At 38.7% G+C, this 12,276-nt stretch overlaps 1 protein-coding gene across 1 annotated transcript in view; it reads left to right on the top strand.

Moving 5' to 3' along the window:
• LOC105279644 (fasciclin-3) overlaps positions 1–12,276 on the top strand; it is a 276,241-nt gene that overhangs the window by 250,242 nt on the left and 13,723 nt on the right. The window contains exons 2-3 of the mRNA XM_026972059.1: positions 8,335–8,655; positions 9,470–9,604. Of these exons, the coding sequence (XP_026827860.1) occupies positions 8,335–8,655; positions 9,470–9,604 (456 nt within the window). The remainder of the gene's footprint in view (positions 1–8,334; positions 8,656–9,469; positions 9,605–12,276) is intronic.

Raw genomic sequence — 12,276 nt, 5'->3', positions numbered from 1 at the left:
ACGAGCGAAAATTGTTTTAAACATCGCGTAAATAGGATGAAACTTTTAATCCCGTTTATGCGATTACGATACCGATTATCGAGTTTGCACCGCGAAAATCAGCAGGAATTAAATGAGGAGGATATGATGAATATTCTCCTTCATGCGTGATCGAATGGAAGTAAAACAACAATGCTTCACGTTGGAGCGGATAAGCACGGATAATTCTATGCGAAATGCTGAGTCATAATCATCATTTTCGAGCGCATACACTTTCGTCTAGCACATTGCGTGGGCTTAACGATAACCCGCGGTTTCGTGTTTACACCTTCACCCCGTCATTAAGGGCTCTAACGTTATAACGTAATCCCCTACTCATGACAAGATTATATCCGCTGAGATAAATATCCATTTGTATTTCACTCAATTTCTTTGTGCTGCTTTATATTATATATAGATTGCCTTTTTCTTTTTATTATATAAATCAGTTGCAACAAATTCGCTCGGTTAAGTTAGGTTAGGGGTTTTCACTCGAAGCATGAGAGACAACAGTGGTGCATTTAATCGTGCACTCAAATTATACGCGATACATTTCCGTGACGTTGAATGTTCACATATTGTAGAATCGTTCCGCTGAAATTGACGAATAATTGACAGAAGGCCTATATGGAAAATGTTGTATCTAAAGCTATCTCTAAATCATTATTATTATCAATGGAACGTGTCGTTGCGATAGCATAGGCGTTGCGGTAATGTTTCTTAAAGAGAAACATGGTCAGTGCATTCGTTTCAAACTTCTGTAACAATAGAGACCATATTGCCGACTCGCGTATAGCGATCAATATGCTTGAGGATATGAAATGCACAATATCGAGACAGGTTTTAAACATCCATTATTTCGTATCGCAGCGAAAATATTACTAGAAATCTTACGGAAAGTTATGTAAAATCATAGAAAAATTGTTCATTTCTGAAACTGAAAGAAAAAGCATAAAATGTAATTACACATTTGTACTTATAAAAAATTATTATTATATTAATATTTCTCCATTTTCTAATATATTTATTTATTCACTTATTTGATAGTACAAAAATGGTTATTTTATTTGGTCTAGCAAAGAATCTCTTAATTTCCCATATAATATTAAGAAGTATTAAATTCTGGCCGATACGCTGTATATATTTTCCCAAACTACCTGCTTGTTCTCGTTGCTCGTCGAACGTTCTTCGTTACCGCGTTAACTAGAAATTCCCGAAGTCCTGCAGCGGACATCGAGCGACAGTTATTTAATACAAAATCCAGTTTGCTTAAGTGGATTCCAACGTCATCATCGACCGAGTAAAACCGATTTACGCGTCGTCGGGAGGAAGAGAAGAAGGAGGTGCCGCGGAGATGCCCGACCAGTATCGGTGCGGCGAACGCATCCTTCCGGTACCTCCTCGCTTCGAAAATTCCTCTGGCCAGGATGAACGAAGGATAGACCGGTAGGGAAAAACAGACAGGAGAAGAAAAAAGCGGCAACGCGCGATGAGTTGATTTATTGCCGTGTAAACCGCTCTTAATCTTGGCGAGGATTTATGGTCGCCGGTGCCGAAATTGGCGTCCGGCTGAGACTCGCGCGAGAAGCGTTTTCTCTCAAAACGTGGAAGCCCGAGGTGCACCGTGAAAACTACCGTCGTGGATGCATGCGGCGTCCTTTGACCATAATCAACTCTTTCTCACTTTGAGACGCATACTCCGTAATCTACTTTGAAAGCGTGATTCTCATTTAGCGTAAGCGTGAGGAAAACGGAATCGATTCAACACGGCACGATGGAAGTTCCAATTATCAGCCCCACTTCCACTACCTATCGTGCCTTCTAGCGTATGGATGGATTAGATTCATTGTTTTTGAGAATGTCTGTTTAATCAATTAAAAGCATAGTTTCTCTTTTCAATAACTTCAGTTTTCGCTCATTTCGCAATTCCCGAAATCTGCCAAAGATCGACGCAGAAAATCATATAGAAATATATGATTCTTTTCAATACAAGATGTCTTTTATTTTTTAATATAATTTTTAACGGAGAATTTTTTAGCCGTCCGCTACGAGAAATATGTGACATCGATTTTGAACAACAAAGGTACAAAATAATTTGAAGCAGTTTCGCGCGAATGTGCGGTTGTTATTCCCTACTTTTTAATTTCTGCGGCCACAATCTTTGTTCGTAACAAGATGCAAGCTATGTTTTACGTCAGAAATATACATATATAATGTCCCTGCAAATTACAACCTAGATATTTTTGTTCACCGCAGCGAAATTACACGCAACCGCGACGCGGACTTTCGAAGCACGCCCGGTCGACACGGAGATTTTTCATTCCTTCATTGTGTATTTCGGTATCTTATCCAGCTTTCCGATCGTCACGCATACAGACGATAAATCAAATTGAAAGTGCGCGACGTTGCGAACGAGCGTGTTTGTTCACGCGAATTTTCTTCTGACCGGATGCTTCACGTCGCGATACAACGTGCTAATCATCCTATCTTGTGTATTACAACTTTTATTCGATCAATAAGCCGGCCAAACGGATTAACCGTATAATTGCAAATATTTACCGATTCCCGCGGGGCAAAATTGTATCCGCTGTGTAATTGCACACTCGTGAATACGTCGTCATATTGATCTCCGCAACTAATCGTGATGCACGTTGCAGCTCATTAATGACTAATTAGCGAGTGTACAGTGTGGTGTAGCAGAACACGTAGAGTATAATTAACTCCGTTCTCGAAATATATGTAAAATCGGTGTCGGTTTTCAGTTTCGTAACGAGACAGAAATGAAGCATGCTACCAACGGTATGTTCTGCCAAGCAGCACAATGAATCTGGAAACACTAAATTGAGAATTTCGCACTCGTGCGTTTTCCGTGCACGGCATGCATACATCGTGTACGAATTGGACTCAAGTGTTGATCGAGCGTGTTGTTGAATTACGGAATCAGATGAACGCATCCAATAACGCGAAAATAAATTTGCAGACAATACAACAGTTTTATTTGACCGTCGCGGCCGCATCGCGGATATCTAGATAAATCGATCGAACGGCGGCTTTCACAAATTGCTATCGACAAACGACGTGAAAGCGTAAATTTGTTACATGTACGTGTCATCGCACGCTCCGCTTCTTGTAGGAGTAAATCACTTAACAATTACATCTGTGATCTTGAACGCAAGGGAACGTTTGGAACGTTTTGTTTTTTGCACAAGTTATTATGCGATCCCGGCTCGTGTTGCAAATGCAATTTCATCAGTTAACCGAGGTATCATGCGGTTGATGTTCGTTAATGATCCGGAATGTTGCCAGCTTTACTGCATTATCTTCACTGCAACTGTTGCAGAAATTCACTGTACATTGCGATCTCTACAGTAACCCGCGACATTAAAGGTAAACCCTTAACCCGAATTGCAACCCTTCGTACTTCGATCTGAATGCGACGAAAATCGAGTTTCGGTACACATTCTCTCTCTCTCTCTCTCTTTCTTTTTCTATATCTCTTTTTCCGTTTCTCTCCCTTTCTCTCTTTGGTCCTTTCCTTTCTAGTTATATGAGAATTTCCCAGCATAAGCGGTACTTCGGTGGTTGTACGTATTTCGTAATGTACGCTTTGCGAAAATTAGCAATGTTAGGGAATAGCGAGCTCCAATACGAGAAGTGCTGGCCGGGATTATTTCCTCCCGCTGCACATCGTGAAACTACATACACATACACTTATACACTCACAAGCTAACTTCAGTGATCCATCAACCACCGCGGCTACCAGCGTCACATCTAAAAGCGTGTGTTGCCCAGCAGAATGCTATTAAAGATCACTGAGCCCTGCTTCCTGGACAGCAAGCACTTGGGAAACACTTTCACGACAACCTTCCGGGAGATCGTGCACGATTTCAAGAAATAGATTGAAAACACTGATATAGTTCCGGGAGAGAGAATATGGAGAATACTGATGTAATTCCGAAATATCAGTGAATTCCAAGCTGTAATCAGGAATTGAAGCAAGAGGGGTGCATGGCTATGAAATTAACGGAAATTCGCAAAGGTTGAAGGGTACATTGAACCTTGAATCTAGTCGAATCGAATGCGAGCATTAACAGCGAACGAAGCAGACGACCGATGGGCACAAAAGGGATGGTCTGTGAAAATTCGTTCGTGGCGTATATGCATCTTAACATGCGCGTCCTCTTTCCCTCTTCTGATGGCTGTCTTCTTTCCTTCCTTCTTGCTTCGCTTCCTGTTATCCTATCCCGATTGCGTCTCCTCCGCTTTTTCCTACCGCAAACGGAAAAAGGCTCGGCGGGGCGGGAGAGGGAAAGGGAGACGCAAGCGAGTCGAGAAAATTGGAAATCGCTGCGAAATTGCATCGGCACGTTGCATGCCGGGTAACCGAGATTATCTTCGCCGTGTTATCACCGTGCTGCAAAGGGTAGGAGAGAGTGGAGGCGGTCGGTAGACGGGGGAGTCAATAATAGCGAGCGGACGTAAAATACCGAGGTGCGAAATGCGCCAACGGATGTACGCGCCGTTACTTGTTGTATTGCGCGGTTCCGCAGCGACGGCGTGGGTGAGAAATGTATATCCAAGAGAAGGAAAAAAGAGAACTGTGCTTACGAAGGAAGAACCGGTGGGTTCCCATCAAAGAGACCTTAAATTCACCGTAGGCAAGTAAAGAAGTAAAGAAGAGCGACAGAAGGGTAACGGATTACACACAGCCGTAATTATGATAATTACATTAACATAAAAAGAAGTAAGTTACACGGATTATAATGCAATTAGAATATTGAAGCAAAACAGGGGAGGAAAAAGGATGAGACGAGACGCACATCGAGCGCGTCAGTTTCGTAATTGCAGTGATTCGTGATGTGGCCAAACGCGTCCACAAATCATCGCATCTGTTGCTGCGGCTTTCGGGATGCGTGTCCCACGACGCAGGCATACGGAACAGGCGGTAGCGATCGGTCAGATTCTCCGGTACGGTACGTGCAGGCAAATTAGATCGCGACGTCGGTTGTGTAACAAATTGATGAGCGGAAAATCAAATAGGATTTATGGTCTTACGATTTAGTGTGTGTGTGTGTGTGTGTATGTGCGCGCGCGCGCCAGTGTGCGTGTGTGTGTGTAGGCATGACGCGCCGGATCGGCGACCGCGTGTTATTTCAGAAAATGTATAGGGATTTTCTGTGCCAAAGCAGACAGCTAACAAATTTGCGCAAACGAGAGATGACTGCAGATAAAGACAAATATTTTGTCACGTAATTATCTGATGCATGAAATTTAAATTTTTACTGTACAACAAATTAGTGTTAAAACATGTATTATTTAAAAAAGCCAAAACATGAGATAATATAAAATTAAATAAAATTAGTAAAATAAAGTAAAACGTTGCTGAGTTATATAATGCGTATATATATGGAGACAAAATCTAAGTTATCACACAATGGAAGTGCGGAGAAGTATACCGCGAATAACATAGAAATGAAAGAACAGCGCACACCAGAGCTAAAAAATAGTAGAAACATTGAAAATACCAGAGAACACTGCTTTTTCGGAAATGCTTTCAGCGCATTTAAAAGTCCATATCGTGCCACACATAAAACCGCGTGACGATTCTAACGAACCCATTGAATTTCACACCGCGAATCGAAACATCGGCGCGCGTACATAGAAAACGCATCCGAGTGCGCACCTAATGGAAAAATATGCTGTTGTCTGCACGTAAAAAAAAAGCGGAAAACCAGCAATTGTGTCGCGCATCGATAATAAACATGCGAAAGATTGCCAGGCATCGGTTCAGCATCTGACAAGTGTCAGGAAAACGTGGAACTCGCGTTTCAGGAGAAGCTCCCAAAGTCCACAATGGATGACTTTCAAGATAAATTTTCCCTGGAAAATAAATTAAATGCATATGTACAAATTTACATAATCTGTTCTATGGACATGCGTGTATAAAATAACACATATATCTTTACTTAATTAACTTAATTAATAAAACTTTACTTAATCATAAAAGATGCGAATTAATTCTATAGAATGACAGTCATACCTTGTTATAGATTACAAATTTACTTTAAATTTAAATTTTGATTTATTTACTACAAGTTTAACAAGTTAATTTATTCGAGATTAAAGTGACAGAAATATATCGAAATATCGATAAATTTGGACTTGCCTGCTTCCACATCTTCGAGTTATCCGATAGCCGACCAGTCGATCGGTCGACGGGATGAAGTATGATGGTCGTTGCCCACGCCACGCCCAGTTTATCATATTTCTTGAAGTGCATTATCATAATAGCGTCGTGCATGAGATCGGTTGCCGGCGTCGTTCCGCCGATGACACGCCATGTCCCAAATTCGCGCGGAGATCGATGCGACCACAGGCGCGTCGCGTCGCGACGCCTTCTCGGCAGGATTTAAGAGCAAACGTCTATATTTAACTCTTACCCGCGTCGATAGCGGCGTCTTTAGGAGCGAAAAAACGCGAACCTCTTCTTGTGGAGGCGGGTCGAGTTTTTCTGTGCGAGTTGTCACGAAATACGCTTAGGCATACAGTATCATCTTAATAATGCGCGCCATTAGATCCAGATAATAGTGATGATCGTCGCATTTCAATAAGAATTATCACATGTGTGTGTGTGTGTGTGTGTGTGTGTGTGTGTGTGTGTGTGTACACGAAGAAATATAGAAGCGTTTAGAAATATATCTTTCTCTCTTTTTGCCTTTATTATATTTTATTATATTTTAAAATTCATTATATATTGAGCTGATCAAGATAATGATAAATTTATATATAATTTTTTATGTATATAGTTCATGTTAATACTTTTATATAGTTACAAAGTACAGAGCGACCTACTTTTGTAAAATGTAATTTATCTGAAATGGTTATCTTGCATACTATGTAAAATAAGCGAATATTATGAATATTAAAGCCACGCTACAGCTTTGACTACTGACATATTATGTCATGTTATGAAACCTCAACGACACGTATGCGCATACTAATAGCATCAACATCAAGCGTTCGCTATATAATGGGAACATGTTAAATGTGAGGTTTCTTTACGGCTTTCATTGCATTAGAACTTCTGCCAGAAGCTCTTGTAAACACATCTAAACTTTACTAAAGACCGCTTAACGAAAACTTTCATGACAGGCTGAATCTATGACACGACAAGATATATTTAAAGCAGAATAATATATAATCTATTAACAGTAATCGCCAATAAAATAGAGAAAATAGAAAAAAACGAAAGAAACAAAAATAAATATATAAAATTTCTAGCTACTGTATCAATTGTTACGTGTTCTAATCTTAAATATTTATAACCATAATTTATGTATGAAAGAAAGTGTACGTAAACTTTTATTTTAATAGCTACTCTTTTTTATGTTTTTTAATTATTACATTATTTATTATTGTGCTACAATAAATCATGTTATGTATACGCGTGTTTTCTGCATTTACGCGTGATAATTATTCTTTTTATGCAAAAGTACAACTTAAAAATGAATTAATAACTTTAATCAGAGATAAAAAAAACCACGCACGCGTAGCGTTATTTTTCTCTCCGTGGTCTTATGATACATCCATTAAGAAGCAAAAAGAAACAGTAACACAACGAAGGCGACGGTGCAACATAAGGATTAAATATACCGGCATGGACAAGGATTAAATGTCGGGTGGGTTTACAGTGACGAAAGAGTGGATAGGGAAACGAAAAAGTCGGCAACCACTCCCTCCGATGCAGAACGCGACGGGATAAGAAAGATACACGAGGGTGACAAAGGTACTGCAGGTGGGGATTTAATCAACTTTGCTTTTTGTCTCGTAAATCTTCGCGGAGACGCGAAAGCGTCTTCGCTCGCGTGAAATCACCTTCTCGATTTTTCGTCGGACGTACACAGACGCGGCAATGCGTATCTTTAAAACCCGCTGCTAATACGTTTCTTTTCTTTCCTCTTCTTTGTTTCTTTACACCACGACATTGTGATCTTCCCGTAATCACGCTCATTGCACTTCCATATGGTGAAATCATTTCTAGTCAAATATTTGAGTAGGGATATGGAATGAGCATATGTTGCATAATGATGTTGAACATGAATATTAATCCCTATTAAAACATATTGAAGGATATTGCAGGGAGATTCAAGGCAAAGAGAAACGTATAATCGTGATTTGATGTCGCTTTTCTTTATATTAATATTTATATTAATACATGTGACTTATTGATCAATCATAATATAATCTTCCACAACAATAATCAATTATATCATTATTAATACTATTGTTAAATTGCACGTTCATGTCTGTTTTCAGCAACGGAGCTGGATATAAAAATCACCCCGCAGAGGGAGACGGCTGTACGGGTCGGCGAGACTTTAGAGATCATGTGCAAGGCTTCACGGCCGCTTCGCGTTTGTCGCGTAGAGATACCCGGCGAGAGGTACGCCATGGTGTTAGCTGAGGGACAACCGCCGGAAGACGGCATCGAGTATTCTGGCGCTGGTATCAAGACAGGCGACTGCGGTGTCCGTATCGCTAAAGTGAAGGAATATAATGATGGTCTCTTCAAGTGCACCCTGACACCCGAAAACTCGCGACAAGAACAAAGTGCATCCCTAAAGATCATCGTTGCGAGTAAGTTATTCTCTCCTGTTTTACATCAAAGCGATTCTCCAGCTTGATAAAATTGTCAAAAATTGTAGAATTTATTATACTCGAAGTTGCAGAAAAGTATTCATAAAATTATTATTTTATTGAAAACTTCTTTTTTTATGACAAATATGAATATACAGTAAGAAGTTACTTATGTGTAAAGAAGCACTTACATATTTTTGTTTTCTCTATAATAACGATAATTATCGTTTCGCATTAACAATTCTTGAGATTTTTGCCGCTTAAATCACTTTGATAATCTGGCAATTTCGTGGTACGTAAATAGTTTATTACTTTAATACGAGTATGGAATCGAGTTTATCGAGTTTATAATAAATTCGTATTATCTAAAAGCAAGCACAGTTAATCAGTAATTATAGTTAAACGTTAAGGCATAAAGTAATAAAAATAGGATGAGCTACTTTTTAGAAGGGGTTACGATAAAAAGTGAAACATCAATTAGAACAAGAAGCAAAAAGCTGACGCTGTTTCGCTTGCTATGGCTGTATTCGAAAAGTAATTAATCTTCCTTAAGGAAATTGCTTACGGGGACTAAAATAAGCGTTCGGGACGAAATTACCGTTTAAGATGAACCCGATAAAGATAAATGGCGAGAATTGTGAATACCTTAAGAGAATCATTACCTTAACGCGAAACCGTGGAGAAGAATATCGATTCTCGGTCGCAAGTTGGGTAACAAAGGCAAAGATAAAATGACACGTGTAAAATAAAGCACGTTACAAGAACATGACAATATGCAGTATTGCCAAGCAAAGAAATTATTCTGTTTTGTCAGGGCCACCCGATAATCCTGATCTTCGCATCAGTTCCGGAACTATTAAGAGGAACATATACAGAAAAGGCGAAAAGATAGAAGTCAGTTGCAGCGCTCCATCTGGACGACCAGCGGCGAATGTCTCTCTCTTTCTCGGTTAGTATTTATTATTCAATACATCAGAAAAGCGTGCTTTCTCTTCCAACTTTAATAGGATACATGTTCTAATAATAAATACTTACTGAAATTAAGATATAAAAATTAATTTCTAAAAGTTTTATTTTTTTATTAAAACAGGATGATCTAAGATTAATTTCAAACATTAAACAAAGAAAAAATACAAGGGAATTATATAAAGAAATAAAACTTTTAGAAATTAATTTTTATATCTTAATTTCAGTAAGTATTTATTATTAGACATGTATCCTATTAAAGTTGGAAGAGAAAGCACGCTTTTCTGATGTATTGAATAATAAATACTAACGAGAAAGAGAGAGACATTCGCCGCTGGTCGTCCAGATGGAGCGCTGCAACTGACTTCTATCTTTTCGCCTTTTCTGTATATGTTCCTCTTAATAGTTCCGGAACTGATGCGAAGATCAGGATTATCGGGTGGCCCTGACAAAACAGAATAATTTCTTTGCTTGGCAATACTGCATATTGTCATGTTCTTGTAACGTGCTTTATTTTACACGTGTCATTTTATCTTTGCCTTTGTTACCCAACTTGCGACCGAGAATCGATATTCTTCTCCACGGTTTCGCGTTAAGGTAATGATTCTCTTAAGGTATTCACAATTCTCGCCATTTATCTTTATCGGGTTCATCTTAAACGGTAATTTCGTCCCGAACGCTTATTTTAGTCCCCGTAAGCAATTTCCTTAAGGAAGATTAATTACTTTTCGAATACAGCCATAGCAAGCGAAACAGCGTCAGCTTTTTGCTTCTTGTTCTAATTGATGTTTCACTTTTTATCGTAACCCCTTCTAAAAAGTAGCTCATCCTATTTTTATTACTTTATGCCTTAACGTTTAACTATAATTACTGATTAACTGTGCTTGCTTTTAGATAATACGAATTTATTATAAACTCGATAAACTCGATTCCATACTCGTATTAAAGTAATAAACTATTTACGTACCACGAAATTGCCAGATTATCAAAGTGATTTAAGCGGCAAAAATCTCAAGAATTGTTAATGCGAAACGATAATTATCGTTATTATAGAGAAAACAAAAATATGTAAGTGCTTCTTTACACATAAGTAACTTCTTACTGTATATTCATATTTGTCATAAAAAAAGAAGTTTTCAATAAAATAATAATTTTATGAATACTTTTCTGCAACTTCGAGTATAATAAATTCTACAATTTTTGACAATTTTATCAAGCTGGAGAATCGCTTTGATGTAAAACAGGAGAGAATAACTTACTCGCAACGATGATCTTTAGGGATGCACTTTGTTCTTGTCGCGAGTTTTCGGGTGTCAGGGTGCACTTGAAGAGACCATCATTATATTCCTTCACTTTAGCGATACGGACACCGCAGTCGCCTGTCTTGATACCAGCGCCAGAATACTCGATGCCGTCTTCCGGCGGTTGTCCCTCAGCTAACACCATGGCGTACCTCTCGCCGGGTATCTCTACGCGACAAACGCGAAGCGGCCGTGAAGCCTTGCACATGATCTCTAAAGTCTCGCCGACCCGTACAGCCGTCTCCCTCTGCGGGGTGATTTTTATATCCAGCTCCGTTGCTGAAAACAGACATGAACGTGCAATTTAACAATAGTATTAATAATGATATAATTGATTATTGTTGTGGAAGATTATATTATGATTGATCAATAAGTCACATGTATTAATATAAATATTAATATAAAGAAAAGCGACATCAAATCACGATTATACGTTTCTCTTTGCCTTGAATCTCCCTGCAATATCCTTCAATATGTTTTAATAGGGATTAATATTCATGTTCAACATCATTATGCAACATATGCTCATTCCCATATTTAGCATCCATAATATTCATCCCTACTCAAATATTTGACTAGAAATGATTTCACCATATGGAAGTGCAATGAGCGTGATTACGGGAAGATCACAATGTCGTGGTGTAAAGAAACAAAGAAGAGGAAAGAAAAGAAACGTATTAGCAGCGGGTTTTAAAGATACGCATTGCCGCGTCTGTGTACGTCCGACGAAAAATCGAGAAGGTGATTTCACGCGAGCGAAGACGCTTTCGCGTCTCCGCGAAGATTTACGAGACAAAAAGCAAAGTTGATTAAATCCCCACCTGCAGTACCTTTGTCACCCTCGTGTATCTTTCTTATCCCGTCGCGTTCTGCATCGGAGGGAGTGGTTGCCGACTTTTTCGTTTCCCTATCCACTCTTTCGTCACTGTAAACCCACCCGACATTTAATCCTTGTCCATGCCGGTATATTTAATCCTTATGTTGCACCGTCGCCTTCGTTGTGTTACTGTTTCTTTTTGCTTCTTAATGGATGTATCATAAGACCACGGAGAGAAAAATAACGCTACGCGTGCGTGGTTTTTTTTATCTCTGATTAAAGTTATTAATTCATTTTTAAGTTGTACTTTTGCATAAAAAGAATAATTATCACGCGTAAATGCAGAAAACACGCGTATACATAACATGATTTATTGTAGCACAATAATAAATAATGTAATAATTAAAAAACATAAAAAAGAGTAGCTATTAAAATAAAAGTTTACGTACACTTTCTTTCATACATAAATTATGGTTATAAATATTTAAGATTAGAACACGTAACAATTGATACAGTAGCTAGAAATTTTATATATTT

This window comes from Ooceraea biroi, chromosome 8 (genome assembly GCF_003672135.1).
Source record: "Ooceraea biroi isolate clonal line C1 chromosome 8, Obir_v5.4, whole genome shotgun sequence".
NCBI classification, from domain to species: Eukaryota; Metazoa; Arthropoda; class Insecta; order Hymenoptera; family Formicidae; genus Ooceraea; species Ooceraea biroi.
Note: the sequence above shows the minus strand (reverse complement) of the source record. Positions and strands in the feature narration are given on the sequence as shown.